This window comes from Ceratotherium simum, chromosome 8, assembly GCF_057802395.1.
Source record: "Ceratotherium simum simum isolate JZ-2026a chromosome 8, ASM5780239v1, whole genome shotgun sequence".
Lineage (NCBI taxonomy): Eukaryota > Metazoa > Chordata > Mammalia > Perissodactyla > Rhinocerotidae > Ceratotherium > Ceratotherium simum.
In genome coordinates, this window is record NC_141907.1 from 78,035,643 (window position 1) to 78,055,087 (window position 19,445).

At 37.8% G+C, this 19,445-nt stretch overlaps 1 protein-coding gene across 7 annotated transcripts in view; it reads left to right on the forward strand.

The window, feature by feature from the left end:
• PDLIM5 (PDZ and LIM domain 5) overlaps nt 1-19,445 on the forward strand; it is a 215,279-nt gene that overhangs the window by 65,627 nt on the left and 130,207 nt on the right. Inside the window, exon 1 of one of the 7 annotated variants that reach the window (XM_087434604.1) lies at nt 5,261-5,503. The exons of the other annotated variants lie outside the window; for them this stretch is intronic. Coding sequence (XP_087290730.1) covers nt 5,409-5,503 — 95 coding nt within the window. The 5' untranslated portion in view covers nt 5,261-5,408. Of the gene's footprint in view, nt 1-5,260; nt 5,504-19,445 lie in introns of those variants that run through there. 7 annotated transcript variants of the gene reach the window in all.

Below are 19,445 nucleotides of genomic sequence, written 5' to 3' on the forward strand. Positions count from 1 at the left end.
GTGCTATGAGATTCCACCCAGATTTGAGTCCTCTGCTCGGAGGATTAGGCCCTCTGTGACTTAGGCCCGCTCAAATTGTCTTCCCCAGATCATTGCTACTCATCAGTGAATGCCATCTTTCCAATTAAGGTAGGTTTCTTACCATCCCTCACATGCCTTTATGTCCTCTCATGAAATTTGCTTCATCTGGAACGCTTGCCCACCTCCCAGTACATGCCTCTACATCCACAAACCCCATATCAAACTTCCTCATCTGCCCACAGTCTTTTCTTACTATTGCAACTCATTCATTTTTTTCCCCTCTGAATTCTTGTGACAAGTTTATACCATACGACTCAGCATTTAATTATGCACTAGGTATAATCATGAATAACAAGGCAGATTCCGTGAGTCATGTATAAATAAACCTAATTAGTTAATAGTCATACCCAATACCACCTATGTAATTAACTAATTACTCCATGTATATTAGTTCTGTTTCTCCAACTATACTCCTTCAAAGCATTGAGACCCTATTTTTTGCACTATTGATATTTGACATCATCTTGTATAATTTTGTGTTTTTAGTGTCTAATAAACATTTGATGGATACCAACATTATTTCCCGAACTTGGAATCATTTATTTATTCCACAGATAATTTTTGAGCTCTCACTATGTGCCAGGCAGTGTCGTAGATGCTGGGGACATAGCAGTGAACAGACAGACAGAAGTCCCTGACCTCATATGCTGGCCTTGTAGTGAGCAGAGACGGACAATGAACAAGTAAGGAAAAACGTGTAGGATATCATGTGGCCATAAGTGTTATGGGGAAAAATAAAGCGCGTAAGGGAGATAGGGAGTGCAGGGGTAGAGAATTGCAATTTAAAATGGAGTGGTCAGGAAAGCCTCAGTGAGAAGGTTATTGGATTTGGGTCTCGAGTGTCCCAGGCAAAGGGAAGGGCTGGTGCAGTGGCCTGTAAGGGAAGCCAGTCTGCCTGGAGCAGGTGAGTGAGGGCAGAAGTGAGGTCAGAGGTAGCAGGAAGTGGGGAGAGGTGGGACAAAATTTGTAGGGCCTTGTGGCTCACTGTAATGTTTGTAATCAGATTAAGATATCCTGGGCCTATAAAAAATTGTGGGAAAGCCTTGGAGAGTTAGAACGTCCTGGCCATATCTACAGCAGGGTTTGGGAGAGAAATAACTCTGTTATTGAAAAGAGGGGCTGGGAGAAGGAGCAGACCCAGCCTCTCCCCAGTCTTGACAGGGCAGCACTGCCTTTTCCTTTAGTGCTGTAGAAACACTGGGTGATTACCACATGTGCTGGGTTCTGCTCCTTCCACCCAGGAATCCCAAGGGCAAGAATATGAGAGAGAAAACCCACTTTTGTTTTTGAAATAAAGTTACCAGCAATTTTGTTTTGTGAATTTTTTTTCCATTAAGTATTATTGTTATGTATCTTTTCATTAAAAAATATGTATATTTAATTGATCTCTCCTTACGCCCAACCTCAATATCCCAAAATAGTATTTAGATAAGAAAAAGTAAGGTAAAGGTAGTTGCTTGATTAAGGCTATTTTGTAACTTTTTCTATCTAGTCTAATTTGGAGGTATGTAAAAAGCAGACGTATTATCTCACTGTGACATCCTAAAAAAATAAGATTTAACTCACTCTGTTCTGGGTATGTAATGAATATGGAGGTGGGGAAGATTTCATTTTGGTTTGTCTTTTATCCTTGGAAAAGATTGGAAAAAAAATTTTTTTTCTGGAACTGGAACTGATTCTAAGAGCACTACAACTGGACAGTGAAAAATTCTATTTGAAATTATTCTTCCTCTTGGGGAAATTAGGCAAATAGCAGTGTGTTTATTTTTAAATATCAAATGCATTTTGCCTATGCTTTAGATCCAAGTCAAAGTGGATCATTTTTTAAATTACATTATTTAGCTAATAAAAGAAGATTACTTTCTAAAGCTTTGATGTCTATGAACTTTATTAATTGTATTAGAGTTGGAGTCTATGAGTAAGATTTTTAACTATTTCATTTTATTTCAATAATTCTCTCCATAACATAGATAAACTTATTACTAACTTACTGTATGAATTGGGGCAAGTTGCTATAAACTTCTGGGCCCTGATTTTCTTGACTATAAAATGAGGTTATGGGTGATTTCTAAGTTCCCTTAAATTCTGGTTCTTGTTCTAATTTTTCAGCTAGAAATGGATAAGTTCCCTAGAGCTTGCTGTTAGATCAAACTAACTTAAGCTTGCTTATTTTGGCTGAGAGAATCAGGAAATTGGACTTTCTTCTTTGGAGTTAGCTTAAACTGTGCCAGGTTAGCTAAGTGACTTGTACGGCTCTGCTGACTTTAAGGTGAAAGGTAGGTCAGATGGATATTCAAGCAGCATTTAATCATTAAAAAATACTTTATATCTTTGTCCTTATTTTATATTTTTAAATTAATCCTCTTAGAATCACAGAGAATATATAGAGAGAGAGCTTTTCTAATCTTCTTTGTTTTTTACATTATTGGTAGTGGCATGTCTGTGTTTTGTTTTGTTTTTGTTCCTTAGACTTCATTTAGTGTATAACTTGTTGTGATTGGAAGTGAAAGATCTAGAAGGACTGAGTTTTGAAAAATATTGATGTACTCTTTTTGACTCCCCCCCTTTCTCGTCCTTCAAACAACAAAAAAATTGTCAGAGGTCCAGGACTACTGCTAATGAATGACAGATTGGAATAATTTCAGTTACAAGGAAAAGGAAAAAGTAGCTGTTGTACCAGACTGAAGCTATTAGCTATCTTTTGATTCATTTTAGCGGATTGCTTAACATCCTATTACTGTTAGCTTTATGGGTTCAACTCTGCTCTGCCTTTCACTATTAGCATAGAAATAGAAAATTTTTAATTTTTTTATCAAAGTTTCCAGTTGTCTATGTGGGATATTTCAGTTCCTGTGAATTAAAAGACATTTAGTTCTATTACCTTTTTTTTTAATTGGTGTTGCACATTATCGCATTTCAGTTTACTTTTTTCACCTTGGTATTTCACATGGTTTTGTAATGTCTGTTCTGCAATTTAGATTTTACTACTGTTTGCTTGTTTGTGTTGGTTTTAGTTTTGTTTTTCCATTCTTAGGTTGGAGGATGACTATTTTCCGAAGGACTGATTCTGATTACATCTCCCCATCATTAAAATTCGAAGTACTGCTTGGGAAAGGGGAAGAGAATAAGCATGCGTTGACATGTCTTTTGTGCGGGCCTTTTTACATACATCTCCATTGAGGAAGGAGTTAACATACCCATTTTTTAGATGAGTACATTATGGCTTCTAGAGTTTATGTGACTTGCCTAACAAACCCAGGTCAGTTCAAAGCCTGTGCCCTCCCACTTTCTTTGCTGTAGCAGGGGACTTAGTGACTATAGTCTCCTAATAAAATTTGACAAGACAGGATAGTAACACAATAGGAGTAACTCTTTGACTCTGATTTACTTGTAAGCAAAGGCGTCTCTGTCCAAAACGTACTTTTCATTTTCACTCTCACCTGTCAGTATTCTATAATAAATATTATACCTAAATTATTTTCTGTGTGCTTCATAGACCCTATATGTTAGAATGAAAGTAAAAGAGAAAAAGAAGGCTAACTAGATTAGTGGGCCACTAGATAGGAGAGTTCATTTGGGTACTGAGTTGTATAAATTATTGCCTATTCTAAATGAGAATGTTGTCTTTTATTTTTCCCTCCCAAGTTCATAAGCCTGTTGACTATATTTGCTAATTTATTTCTGTATTAGAGTTTAAAGACTTAGTTCTTCAGCAGGCTTCTATCTATGCGTTCCATGAGTAACTAAGCATTTGGGAATTTTTAAAAATATGTTTTTAGGAATATTTGCTCAATATGACACTTACTGGAAAAGAGACTATAACTGTCAATCACCAAATCAATCAGCAGACATAGAAGAGAAGTATTTATCTTGTATCTCTTTTTCTTCAATTCAGTAGGGATAAAGATTGTTCATTTTCAGTGAACTTGAAGGCTCAAGTTAGTTCATCTTTTTTGGTAGTCTGTAGCAATATGACAGCAGATTTGGTAAATATGAGTTGGTCAGGGTGTATTTTGCATTTGGAAATTCTTCCTTTTGAACTTTACATCTTAAAAGTGTATGGTTATTTTTTAACATAAAAATCTTATTTATTCTTCTGAAGGAAAAATTGTTTCAATCTATAATCCTTTGGGAAAACAATACTAGGAAATAATACATTTAAAATCCTGTTTAATTTTAAAGCTTTGTTGTAAAATTTTAATATGTAGAATTATTTGTATGTGCAGAATTTTAAAACAAGGCCGCGAAATAGAGATATAAAGAAGGGGAATGATAGTAACGCTGGCTTTGAACTTACTTGCAAACTTGGTGCAAACCGTGGTGCCACCTCTTCCTAGTTGTGTGACCTTAGGCAAGTTATGTAACTGAGTTTCAGTTAACCATTTGTAAATGAGCATAGTAACAACTGCCTTCCAAGGCTGTTAGAACCTAGGACATAATAAAGATAAGTTTTCTCTTCTTTCTTCCTACTTCTCCCCTCAGTTGATAGGTGAGTCATAATGTCATATCCATTGTGAAGTTACTTCTAGGAGATCATATTTATTTTGTTTCTTAGCAACAAAATGGGTCGGGTGGAGGGAAATAGGGAGAAAATGAGAGAGCAGTCTGGTAGGTAGTTATCTGAGAAAGCCAGGAAGATGATGATGTTAGAAGAAAGGATTGTTTAGTCAAACAAGTGATTTTTGATCATACAATTGAAATTAAAGCTTTTTAAAAGAGTGTAGTGGATACAAACATTCTGCTTCCTGCCAGCTAACTACTGCTTTGGTTCAAAATTGTTGTTTTAACCAATAATTTATGGTAGCAAAGAGAAACCAGTACACACCTAGTTTTGTTTATTTTGCTAATTCGTCTTGTTCTCCTTAGAGGAACAGTGCAAATGTAGTTCCCTTTTAGTGTGGCTTAAGTCAGAAAGACAAAGAAAAAGTGAGTTTTTCTCTCACTTTCTCATCCAAGTTTATGTGTATCCCCTTAATTTCCTGAGTAACATATTAAAATCAAGCTAAATTGCTAACTTTTAGAGTGTTGTTATGATACTTTTAGAAATAATTTTCTCTTAAAATCCTTCATCAACACTATTATTAATTACTCAAGTTTAGTTTAAAAAAATCTCATAATGTTCCAAATGTTTAAAATTGGACTTTTCCTCCAGATTTACGTAATGGCTAGCAGCCATAAGGGGTAGATATAAAGAGAGGCATTTATGATTTCTGCCTTTAAGGAATTTATCATCTTTTCATTGGGATAAGAAGAGACAGAGAGTGCTACAGGAGTTCAAAGAGGCAAGACCCAATTCAAACGGAAAGGTTTCCTGGAGGTGCTGAAACATGGCCCAGGCTTCGAAAGAAGAGGAGGATGTCTCAGAACGAGGAATCCCCTCTGAAGCAGTGTGGAGGTGGCCAGTGCCTGTGCATATGTTGGGGTGAGCATGTTGACCAACTGAAAATAGAGATAAGAATAAAAGGAAAATTAGAATAGTGCTTTGCAAGGTCTTAGACACTGAGGTATTTTCATCATAAAAGTGCTATTTTCAGGATAATATTTAGTGAGACTGTTTGGAAGAAGGTGAAAAGACACCAGAGGCAGGCAGACGGGTCAGGCAAGTATTGCAGTAACTTGGCTACCTGAGGGCTTGAAATGGAAAACAGAGGAGAAATGAGAACTTGTGCACAGTAATTCTAAAAGCCACAGTAATGATGTGATTATGAGGAAAGAGGGAAGAGCCAAAGATGGCTCAGGTCTTTGGCCTGCTGGACCCGGACTCTCTTCTTTCACCTTCCCCTGCTCTTCTACTCACTGGAGTCTGGCTGCTGCTCCTGTCGTGTCCCTGAAACTGCTTCACACCGGATGCCTGAAACTGCTTCACACCGGATGCCTCGAAGATCCCTCAGACTCAACATGGTCAGAGTGAGCTCTGCTCATGTCTCACCAGTTTGCATCTCCTGCCCGTATCTTGGTGAATGGCCCACCATCCACCCGTTACCCAGATCAGAAAGACACATTACTTGCTTACACCTCCCACATTCATCTCTAAGCACCGGTTCAGTAGCATTTGTATACATCTCAAAATAGGCTGTGAATAAAACAAAATAAATTAGCATGGCCTCGGGGTGTGGTGGTGGGGAGAGGAACAGCTCCTAGTCATAATATCTTAAATGGAAACATTTAAGATCCATTTGTTCAGCATATACAGTCATAAGGAGCTTAACGATGGGGATACATTCTGAGAAATGTATCATTGTTGTGCAAACATCACAGAGTGTACTTACACAAACCTAGATGGCATAAATTACTACACACTTAGGCCATATGGTACTAATGTTGTGGGACCACCGTTGTATATGCCGTCTTTCGTTGATGGAAAGGTCATTATGGGGTACATGACTGTACTAAGTGAACACTTGCTGTGCTGATCACTGGAGATAGAAAGGAAGTCCTCACGTCTGCCTTCAAGGAGCTCACAGTGTGGGGCACTGATTTCTAAACTCAGAGAAGAACCTTTTTTTTATGTCAAATATTTCATGGGCAGCTCTTCCCCCACCACATTAAGATAATTGTATTTTTAGTAACTGCAGATTTTATAAATGTTGTATTGCAATTTTAAATGAAGAGGAAGATTTTTCACATTTCTATATAAGAATCTACATTTATTTAAAAATCCAAATGTATACAAGATTTAAGCAGACTTTTAAACAGTGCTTAGTACACATATGAATTCATAAGTCACTTGTGAAAACTTAAAACTGTGTGCCGCTTACCTCCACCTGCTTCGGGTGTGGTTCAGACTGGGAACCACTGTCTAACAACATTTTAAGCCATGTGAAAGCAGAGGCAGGGAAGCAGAGACATCCACAGGCGAGACTAAGAGGAGACAGCATGAGGCTGGGGAGGGAAAGGGAGACAGAAAGACATAGACAGCAGGACAGTTGAAGGAGTAACACGAGAAGATTCTCCTGGTCACATCTGCTTATTAGCCGATTAAAAGGACCATAATTCCACAGCACTAGATTCTACCAAATTAACCTTCATTATCATTTTAAGAAAGAAAAAAAGCTTAATTTCAGAGTTTTAAAATGAGGAGCATACAATATTTCTTGTATAGGAAATATTTCTTGTATAGGAAATATTGTATAGAAAGGAATAGCTGAGTAAGACATAACATACACGGTAAGTGGCAAGAAGGTCACACCCAGCTCTTGAAGGGCAGAAATAATGTTCTATTTATTGTATACTCCAGTGCCTACCACTGTGGCTTGGACATAGAAGATACTCAAAAAATATTTGTTGCCTTGAGTTGTAGAGAATGCTACTTTTAAACGTATAGGAATTTTTGCTACTTTTACGTGATAAATTTAGAATAATTCACAAAGAAGTTATTAGTGAGATAGAATGACAAACTGGTCATTCTTGTATATTTAATGACAGCAGTCTCCTTGGAGTTCCAAATAAACATTTTTGTCCATAGAATCAAGAGCTTTTGAAAGGGTTGAAATTCAAGTCATTCCCCACTGTTTCCAGTGGCTGTTGTTGCTGTTAGGGTCTCAAAGACTGGAATAGCCTAGGCTTTATATGAGTTGAAAAGTAAAGGGGAGTGACTGGCCATGCAGAACACTATGTGGCAGAGTATTTATACCATCCAACTTTGCAGCTTACTTTTTCTGTAATGTATTTTAAAGCCTGCATTTTCACAGTAAACCAGCTTTGTGAATAGGTGTCTAAATGTTACTAGTTCTAGTAATTTCTTTTACCAGCCATGATACCTATTAACAGAGTTTCTCTGAAATTTAAATGCATGTAAAAAATAGTCTTTCATTCATCTATTTTTTGTGTTATGAATTTTAGTTTCTCGGGTAATACAGCAAGAGTTCGTTTCTGCATTACAATAAAAATCCATAGATGATAATCTTAAATTCAATGACCTCTCTTACAATTGAGTCTGCTTTTATCTTGTCTGTTTTGGCTGAAGTTTATAGCACTGTTTTCCTGTGTAATTCATCCTGTTACAATGAATATGAGGGAGTTTCCAGATTCTTTTGTTTGACTGGAATTATGTTATGTAGTCTATGCTTTGAAATAATGAATTATTTATTAGTCCAGAGTGTTTTTATTATCCTGAGAATGTTTGGTTACCAAATTATTCATAAAACCAAGAAAAGTATTTTTGTATTTGAAAAATAAGCTAGTTAACTGCCTCTTTTCAAAGAGGAAGTTTTATCTCTCTGACACACTGAAATACAGAGCAATATCTCTTTTCCAGATTTCATAGATTCTATAATGTTTGTGTAAATTTCATTTTCTAACGAGAAGCCTATTTGCTCTGTGAGGCCAAGAATTATCTCCAAAGGATCAAAATGAATTGTTCTTTTATTGCAACTTTGCTATGATTTTGATTTTTGCGTGTAATTTCTATTGCTATATAAAATTTATGTTTGAAATTATTTTGGTATTATGCAGAAAACAGTTCCTTTTTTATTTTTCCTTTAAAGGAGCTATATTGGTTATAACAATATTTATGTTTCTAAGAACTTTAGATAATAGTTTTCCTTCTGAGATATTTGATGGAAAAAGTGTTAAAGATGCTGGGGAGGCAATTTCAGTCTTGTTTCTTAGTACGCAGTCGGAATTTAGTTAAGTAAAGCATATTAAAGAAAAAGAAACTAGCGTTTTAAACTCTTACTCTAACAAGTTCCTGAGCTGGGAACTTTATATACTTTAGTCATTTAATCTTCATAGCAATTATTCTGGCAGATATTATCACTCCACTCTACAGAGAGGTTCAGTAAGTACTTCACAGTCACACACCTTGTAGGTAGGTAAGCCAGAATTCAAGCTCAGGTCTGTTTTGCTCCTAACATAATGATTTTTCTACAATATCATACTGTCTCTTTAAATAAAGGAATTAAAAAAATATTTTTATTGTACAGTCATTGTAATGCCTGTTGTCTAAAAGTTCATTTTGCTCTTCCAAATACACCACAGTAAGAATTTTTGCCGTTAAATTTGTTCCATAGGAGGCAGATAAAGAGGCATTTATGTAGACATTTGTTTGAGATTCCAGTAATTTCAAATTCCCTGAAAATATTAGCAAGGAGTCAATGCTCTTTGAAAAATTTGCTTTTTTAGAAGTTCACAAAATACTCTAGCAGTACCATTACCTCATTCATTCCTTTAACAACTCCAGTGTATGCATTCTCTGGATAAACTAAGCAGCTTTAATAATATCTTCATCTGTGAAATCGTTTTTCAGTTGAATTACAATGCATGGCTAAGTTCAAGTATAGAGAATAGACTTCATAGATTCACAGCATTTTAGAGTTTGAAGCAACTCCATTTATCAACCAGTAGAGCTTTTAGTCCACCTACCTCATTTGTCTCTGTTTATGCTTCAGAATTTCTTTGTGATCTGTGTAAAAAAAAGTAAGTGACAACTCTGTGACAGTGGTGACGTGGGATTGGAGTTGTGCCACAGAGGATGAAAGGAGGAACATACAGGTGTTAGCCTATGAGCCTAACCTCACTTCTGGGCCTGTTCACCCTGCTCTACTGTTTTCTCCATCTATTTTGTGGTCTAATGATAGTGTTCTTTGGGTATCTCTTTAGTATCTTACGCTGAGAGTGGGAAATAGCTGGATTTAGTGGTAAACTGGTTTAATGCAAATACCATAACTGTTAAAGAAAAAACATGTTTTCTCTTTTTTCTGACCTTTTCTCCTACTTCAAGTTGCTCATTTTCCTGCATTTCTTTCTTTCTTTAGAGCCTTAAAATTCCTCTGCTTGACTCTGAGGTGTCAAAGTGTCCTCCCCAGATTATACATGTCTGGAGCTTGAAACCATATGTAATTGAATTACAGAAATAGGAAAAATATTTGTGTTAGTTTCAGTGGACATAGAGACCTTAAAAATACTGAAGTACAGCCTCCCCCACCCCCCCACCCCCCCCCACACAGATAGGACGACAGGAAGGAACAGAGTAGCATTGTTCAGTCACCTGAAGTTTGCAGTTCTGAAAAGGAAGAATTTTTTAGACTAAGGGCAGTGAGAAAGTTTGCCAGAATTCTGCAGAAGAGAGATCTCAGTTCGAAGTGATTCCATGATTAAAATACAGGGCAAGTTATAAGTTAGCACAGAAAGTACTCAGTTTTCCCAGGAATCAAATGAGATGAGCTGGGCTGGCGGTTGGGATGAAGCATAAGTTAAGAAGCTTGAAAGAATTGAAAAAACCTTAGCAATATGTGAATGAGCAACAAGATGATCTGAGTTTTCTGTGACTTATACTTATGCATGTGTATCTATATATAATATATAATTCGTACTCCCAAATTCCTTTCTGTGTAGAAAACTGTATATGTGCTTTAGGCTGCTAACTGAATTTGTTAGCTAAAGAGGACTTATATGGAGAATGGAGAAATGCAGGGGAAGGTTCGGGCATGATGTATGAAGGAGAAAGCACCTTCTTCCCTCCCTCCCTTTCTCCCTCTCTTCTGCAAGCATGGATTTAACTACAGTGGTGTGCCAGTGACTATGCTAGGATCACGGATTAGGTAGAGAAATAATGCATCTCTTAGTTCAGGAAGCCCCTAATGGGAAGAAACAGATATTTTTATAATACAGGTTGACGACTGTCAGAATGTTTGTATATTCAAGTAGCATCAGAGCATAGAGGAGGGAGTCTGAGGAGGCAAAGATGTCCCACGAGGTGATGCGTGAATTGAAGCTTGAATATAGAAAAGGGGCTTGCCAGGTGCTCAAACAGTAGGAGGAAAGAGGGCATTCTCAGCAGAGAGGACAGCTTAGGAAGGCCACACACTGTTCTGAGTCAGTAGCTGTCAGTTTATTGTCAATACTGACATATTTGTCAGTACTTCACTATGGCTGAAATTAATTTTTGAGAGAACAGGAAGGCTAGGAGATGGTTAGAGGGTTAAGAGGATTCAGATTCTTATAAAAAATGTCAGCTGCCATAAGTAAAATTTTGAGTTTTGATAATTTTGATTCTTAATGGGAAACTATTGAAGAGTTGTTTTGCAATACAATAATAACAGATTCAATAATAATAGTTAATATTTATTAAGCAGGTACTATATGTCAGGCATTCTTTTAAATGCTGTACATATAGCTCATCTAATCCTTTCAAGGACTCTGTGAGGTATGGATGATATTATTATTTTCCTGTTAAAGGTAAGGAAATCCAGGGAGATAGTGCCAGAGGTCGGCCTCCAGGGTTACAAGCCCAGGTCTTCTGGCAGTGTGTAGTCTGTGTAGGGTGGAGAAAGGAGGAGACCCGTCAGGAGACTTTTCACAAGTGTGGGTGGGAACTGATGAACGCCTGGGCTAGGAGAGAGTCGGGAGAAGTGAGTTCTGATGGGGAGGGTGAAAGATCCAGAACTGGTTGAGTAACTTTCTGTTGAGCAACTGTGCTGATCCATGTCTTATTGCCTCCTTTCTATTGCTTATCTCCCATTTAAAACTGTTCTGTTACTTTAGTTTTTCTCTCTTCTCTTCTTCCGTTAGTGACACTTATTTACTCATTCTTTTTTTTTTTTTTTTAAAGATTTTATTTATTTTATTTTTTGCCCCCAAAGCCCCAGTAGATAGTTGTATGTCATAGCTGCACACCCTTCTAGTTGCTGTATGTGGGACTCGGCCCCAGGATGGGCAGAGAAGTGGTGCCTCGATGCGCACCCGGGATCCCAACCCGGGCCGCCAGCATCGCAGCGCGTGCACTTAACCACCAAGCCACAGGGCCGGCCCTATTTACTCATTCTTTTAACAAGTATTTGTCGGGTTTTTAGTTGGTGTGAGTCTACATTAATTCCTGTGCAGTTACAGAAAAAAAGACAAAAGACACAATCTCTGCCTTTTTAAAGGGGTGTGTGACTTAATATGACTGTTGAGATAAGTACAGAACCTGTCATTCAAGTCAGTGTGACAGAGGCCGTCAGCGTGGACAGACTTCCAGGAGAGCCATGTTCCTGTGGCTGCGTCTTCCTCTTCCATTTGCATTTCTGAAGCTATTTGAGATGGATTCATGTGGGCTGGTAAGGTGTGCAGCTCCTGGTTTCCCTAAAGGTCAGAGCTGAGCCCCTCATGGAGCCATTACATATTCTGTTTTTAGGGGTGTAGAATACTTAGTGTCCCCTAACACACACACACACCTTCCAAATTTCCCAACATTTTGGCCTTAAGAGAAAAAAACCTCTCATTAATGTAAAACATTCACATGATTCACATGTGCTACTGGACTGTAGGTTCCTAAGGGCAAAGGCCATGCCCATCTTGTTTACAGTCCTGTATCCTGACCTTTCCATAGACTTGCCCCATGGTGTGTGCTAAAATATTTGTTGAATTGAGTATTGTATCTGAGGGTGAAAATTTCCTAAAAATGCTTTTACCAAGAATTAGCAAATGAAAGCACAGAAGAGTACAGAAATGAGTGAGGCGAATGAGCACACATTTGTGATGGTAAATAAAACTATACTAAATTGTAGCCATAGATGGGCAAGAACACTTTTGTGGGGCAGCGCCACATGCCATATCCCTCTCTGGGCAGCTGTAACTTTAATGTCTTCATTTTCAGATCTTGATTATATATCCAGCCCCTTTTCTTGTCCATTACCAGCTGGGGAGTGAGGTAACTCATTCTCCTTTCTACTGCCTCTGCCCATTGTGAGAACAGTACTTCCATATACATCTTCTCTGCCCACATGGAGAGGGGGCTGATGGAGGATACAGCTTCTGCCCATCCAGGTCAGCTCCTCCCCTGGGAGTTGGAGTCTGTGCCTGATTGATCATGACTTGATGTTCTTTGGGCCACAGTTACCAATGAGTGGAGTAAACTGTGCCATAACGGGATCATAGTCTCCAAGTTCTGCCTCTGTACCTTCTGTCCTCAGGTGTGGCAGGTGCCTTGGGCAGGGGAGACGCCTGCTGTTTTCTCTCACTTCCTGTTCCTTTTTTATCTACTGTTTTGATAAGTGAATGGAATCAAGGAGAATGAATTTAAAACAAGAGTCCCTTCTTTGCTCGAACACAAATCAAAAACCCTGCATTTGGGGCCTTAAGGGGGGCTTGTTAAGTTTACACTTAACTTCTCATTTGCCTACAGTCTTTGGTAGGCCATTGCCCAGCAGCAAAGGAGGTTTCAGTGATGCATCTCAACTTCTAGGTGAGAGGAGGTTTGGGGACCCACCTGGTTAGTACACTTCATGGACCACTTCAGTGGCTGATGTGTCTCTTTGGGTTAGAAGAATAAATCCTTGTGCTTCAATAGCTATACACTAAAGCAATATTTCACTTATTGGCAATGAGTATTTTCCCTTTTCTTTTTTAAATCATTCACCCTATTTTTATAAGTTCAGCTATTTCCAGTGATCTCAAATCCCTTTTATTTCACGTATTTAATATGTTAGGAGTGAATGGTATTTTTTCCAAGGCTACTAGTAAATTTAATTTTAGCCTAAGTTGGTGAAATAAATGAGAAAATCATTAAAAGAGAAAATTGGCTTTCCTGGAAACAAAGCTTAATGGTTACAGTTGCTGATTTTTAAAATATATTTACTGTGGTACCGAGTACATTTTGGTAATTCATTTCATGGTGAGGAAAGAAATATGTGACATTTTCCACCTTGGAAAAATGCAAAAACAGACATTTGCATGTAGAATGGCTGCCCCTCATCTATATTCATTTGTTAATAGTAATTGCTAATATTGATTGTATATTTACAGATCAAGGTGCTTTGAATACACTACCTCATCAAATCCTTTCAACACTCTTTTTTGGTACTGTATTAGTTTCCTGTGGTTGATATAACAAATTGCCACAAACTGGGTGGCTTAAAACAACAGAAATTTATTCTCTTACAATTTTGGAAGCGAGAAGTCTGAGATCAAGGTGGCAGAGGGCTGTACTCCCTCTGGACTCTCTAGGAGAGAATCCCTCCTTGTCTCTTAGAGTGTCAGGTGGTTTTCAGCATTCCTGTGGCTCCATCACTCCCATCTCTGCCTTCGTGTTTACTCTATCTCCTCCTCTTCATATGGCTGTCTCTCTCCTCTTCTGTCTTTTATAAGGAGATTTGTCATTGGATTTAGAGTCTACTCAGGTAATCCAGGATGATCTCATCTCAAGATCTTTAACTTAATCACATCTGCAAAGACCCCTTTTCCAATAGGTGACATTCATAGGGTCTGGGTATTAGAACCTGGACATATCCTTTTGGGGACCGACATTCAACCCACTACAGGTACATACTCTTATCATCTGCATTTTCCAGGGAGAAATTGAGTAAGTGGTGAATCTGTTACGACTAGGAGCTGTCCCTCTCTACCACCACTCTGTGATGCCATGCTAATTTATTCTGCTCTATTTGTAGACAATCTGTTTTGAGGCATTACCTCTATGATATCAAGTCCTTTAATTAGGAATGATTTCTCACCTGCTAAGTTTTTCTATTTGTTGCATAATATCTGTTTTGGGAAGTATTTGCATAGGATTCATTGATGAATTCTCTTGATGCAAAGACTAGAGTTATCTTGCCAAGATTAACTCCAGCAGAAGAAAAGGCAGCTCACTACTTGGCAGCAGCATAGACTGTTTTTCTGGTTTAGTGAGACCAAACAAAAACATCAGAGCTCTAATCCTGACTCTGTCATTACTAGCTCTAGGGCTAGGGGCAAGTTACTTCCATTATTAGAACTTCAGTTCATTTACCTGTAAGTTAGGAATCCCTGTTTTGTAGAGTAGTTAGATAAGTTGGAAAAGTTAAAGCTGAGCATTTAATAAATAGTTTGCCCAAATTAAGCATATAAATATTTAAAAAAATATAATTTCAATGTCTATAAATTTCTTCAGGCTTATTTAAGCCTCTTTAACTGGTAATAAAAGTTATACTTTTTTTTTTTTTTTTTGAGGAAGGTCAGCCCTGAGCTAACATCCATGCTAATCCACCTCTTTTTGCTGAGGAAGACTGGCTCTGAGCTAACATCTATTGCCAATCCTCCTCCTTTTTTTTTTCCCCCCGCAAAGCCCCAGTAGATAGTTGTATGTCATAGTTGCACATCCTTCTAGTTGCTGTATGTGGGACGCGGCCTCAGCATGGCCGGAGAAGTGGTGTGTCGGTGCATCGGTGCACACCCGGGATCCGAACCCAGGCCGCCAGTAGTGGAGCACGCGCACTTAACTGCTAAGCCACGGGGCCGGCCCAAAAAGTTATACTTTTTAAATGATTCTCAATGTCATAAATGGTGGAGCTTGCTCCTTTGAATTAAAAAAATTTTAATATGTCAGCATCTTTCATTTCCCATGTACGTATATGGTGTCTTTTTAAAAGCCCAAATAGTATTTGCTTTGCCTATTTGTGGTATCTCCCTCAGCACACTTTGGTTTTGTTGTTTGTGTTTTTTTTTTTTTTTGAAAGGGTCATTCCTCCTACCCAGTGCCTGACACACAGACCAAAAAGGGAAAAATTATGAGAAAAAATGCTCAGATCACGTCATCAGATTGTTGTATTTCCAGCATTTTGTGAGTGATAGCTCCTTCCTAAGGAGACATTCTTGTCAAGGTTGTAGGTCACTGATTCTAAGAGCACTGTGTTCCAGTTCTGAATAATATTTCCTAGACAGGAAGCATGACAATTCTTCATTTCATTGTTTTCAGTAGATGTTTGTTGAGAATACTGGATGCTGGATAAAACAAACTGCCCCAGGCCAGTTGTTCTTGCTTATTCTTATTTGTTTTTCACAATTGTGTAAGCCTATTTGATAAGGTCGTGGTGGTCCGGTGTATTTTTCATCTATTTTACGATGAAAGGACTGGGTTCCCCCCCCGCCCCCAGTATTTTCTTATATCCTATTAAGTAACTGACAACTGAGAATTTTTCAAAAATGTATGTTTTAGAAAACAGTTTTTTTTTAATTATTTCTTGGCATTTTATAAAAACTCTTAGACTTAAGGTAATCTGTCCTAAATGGAACTGTTGATTATATAATGCAAAAGCTTCTGAACTTGTAAGCCCATTTGAATTGTATTTGTAAGTATTTGTTTTCCACTTTTGTGCAGATAATATAAATGATGGGTGCAAAATTTGTTTTGACAATTAGCATTTATGATGCTTGCTTCAGGAAGAGCATATTGTCACAGAACTGAGTGTAGTGATGGATTTTTAAAAATATTCTGACCCAAATGATATTACATTACTAATACTGCCCCTGCTGTTAATTTCCTCCTGGAGTAGAAAATGGTTTTTTCCTCCCACAACCCATTTAACATACCCCCCCACACACACACACATTCATGTGCACATACAATTCTATTCAAAGCAGAATAGTTTCCAATTGGAAGTAACAATGTAGAAAAAGAAGATACAGGACCGGCCCCGTGGCTTAGTGGTTAAGTGCGTTAAGCGCGCGCACTCCGCTGCTGGCGGCCTGGGTTCAGATCCTGGGCACGCACCAACCCACCGATTCTCTGGCCATGCTGAGGCCGTGTCCCACGTACTGCAACTAGAAGGATGTGCAACTATGACATACAACTATCTACTGGAGCTTTGGGGGGGGGAAATAAATAAATGGAAAAAAAAAAAAAAGAAGATACATTTCACCTAGAGAAGTATATGTAAGTAATTTTTTTCCTTCTTGTATTTACTTTTTTATTGATATCAAACAAAAGCTATTTGGAAATCTTTGGAATTTACTCTGAAGAGGTTCTGGACGTGTTCTGTTTCCTGGTACTCTTACTTGTTAGGGAAATACATTAATGTGTTTAATTATTTATCTGATATTAAATATAAATGAAATTTTCTATCAATAGAAGATGTTTTAAACATATGTGGTGTTCTTGATTTTTATAACATCCCATCTATAATTTGAAGTAACTTTTAAAATATAAAGCTAAATTTAATCTGTGGTAAGAGGTATGAAAACATCAGGGATATAAAAATTTTAAGCTTTAATGTTTCAGTATATATATTACTTATAATTTTTACTTAATATATTCAACTCTAGCATTCGTTTGGCAACAGACCCTTCCTTTTTCAAATCTATATTTAACGGATTTAAGATATTAGGAATTGTGTCTGGATTATGTTGTGGTTATCTCAATTAGCATCGTAACATCTAGGTTTACAGTTAACTGTTAGTGATTTTAGGCTTAAGGGAAAAAGCATTTATCTAAAGTTAGTGGTACAACTTCAGTTATCCCCAGAACCTCAGGGCATGACTAATTTTCAATAACTGAATTTTCTAGATAAATTGACATTAAATATCTCAATTCTTTAAAATGTTTACTGTAACATTTTCATAAAAGTCTTTCAAAAGTTATTTCTTTGTGTATTTCTTTCCTATTGCTGCTGTAACAAATTACCACAAAATTAGTGGCAGAAAACCCCCCTCAAATTTATCATCTTACAGTGCTGGAGGTCAGAAGCCCACAATTGGTCTTACTGAACTAACATTAAGGTGTTGGCAGGGTTGTCTTCTTTTTTGGAATCTCTAGGGGAGAATCCCTTCGCTTGCCTTTTCCAGCTTCTAGAGACTGCCTGCTTTCTTGGTTCCCGTTCTTTCCATCTTCAAAGTGGCAAACACTAGGGAGTCTCTCATGTCACTTCGTTCCAGCACTGCTCGTGCTCGCTCTTCCACATTTAAGGACCCTTGTCATTACATTGGCCCACTGGATAATCCAGGGTAATCTCCCTATTTTAAGGTCATCTGATTAGCAGCTTTAATTCCACTTTAAGGGTACCTTAATTCCCCACTGCCATGTAATTTAGCATTATTTATAGGGTCTGGAGATTAGGACAGGGACATCTTTGGGAGGCCATCATTCTGCCTACCACACTTGACCTTCTTAAAGTGTTAAATTATGTGTAATGAACTAGTCAGTTATATATAACTACATAAAATTGCCTGAGATAGGAGATCCAACTGATTTATCTCTTTGCCATCTATTGTCCAGGAGTGAAATTAAAAGTCCCTTCCATGCTTTTCCTCATCTTGCTTGGTGGGCCTTCTTGGTGGCTCACTAGTCCTTTTTGTAGGTGACTACACTTCTACAAACACAGTAGAGGTTTTCTGTACCAGAGTCATTAAGGGCTATTGTGGGGATACAGATCAGTGTTTGACAAACCCTGTCTCACTCCTGGGAAAAGTACAGTGCAATTAAAAATCTTTCAATTGTTCACTCTCTTTATTACTGAAAAAAGGCCCCTTCCCATCCTTATTACGTCTCTCTCCGTTACCACAGTTGATGTGTCTGATTTCTGGTCACTTAGGGTGCTAGTTTGTTTTGAGTCGTCTGATCTTGATCAGATTCTAGTCTTGCCCTGGTCTTTTTGCTGTCTGCTGCACCCTTTGTTCTTTCACATTTTTTTTTTCCTTTGAGTACACGAGTACTTTTTCTTTTTAAGATGAAGAAATGGAAGTTTGAGTGACTTACACAAGATTACTCATCAATGGCTGGATTCAGGATTTGAACCCAGGTTACTTAATCCGAGAGAGCCCATGCCTACTGCTCGATTGAGTTGCTGTCTAACATTTATTCTGAACCCTGAGCCTTTTCTTTTGAAATCCATTTGTTATGACAGACATATTTTATTTTAAGAAACAGATCTTTGCAATTAGAAGAGAGAACCTTACGTTGAACATAAATTTGTTTACTACCAGGAAGATAGGAATAAGATGGAATGATACTTTCCCTCTGCCTTATCCCTTTAGAGAGCTAAAACGGGGAACCCGAGGGCTAATGCGCATGTTTTAGTAGATTCAGTAGAAACAGGTCATATACACCTAATTTTCAGTTTAGGAGGAGATAGGGAATTAGGCTGTTTTCATGACATTCTTCTAAAGGAAGATAAGAGGAAATAAAGGGGTGAACCAAAAGACATCAGATATAAAGTGCCTGTTTACTCCCTGTGAGTCACTCACATTATTCTGCTTTAAAAACATGTTAGGAATTCATCTAATCTTCTTTGAGGCACACCCACTTCCCTCTGAGCCTAGTAGAGTTTGCAGATAAATTGGTCTTTCTCAGCTCACTGCTTTTGCTGTGCGGTCACCTTGCCAACGGTGACTTGATGTCCTAGGCTGGCCAGGCTCTTCCTATTCTGTCTCAGTTTCTTCCTTGTATAACTGAGTACCTGACTAACAAATATTTTACCTAATCCTAAACTTTCCACTGCCTTGGCAGTATTTCTGTGAGCTGACAAAGCCATCTAAAGTACTAGGTACATAATGATGGTTACTTTGTCCTTCAATTCATGTTTTGCTTTAACTGGCTACTTTTCTTATATTCCTACATTCTTGGTTTCCACAAATGATTATTTGCAGAAAAAATCCATTTTATGTGTGTCTGCTCTCTGTCCTAAAGTTGAGGA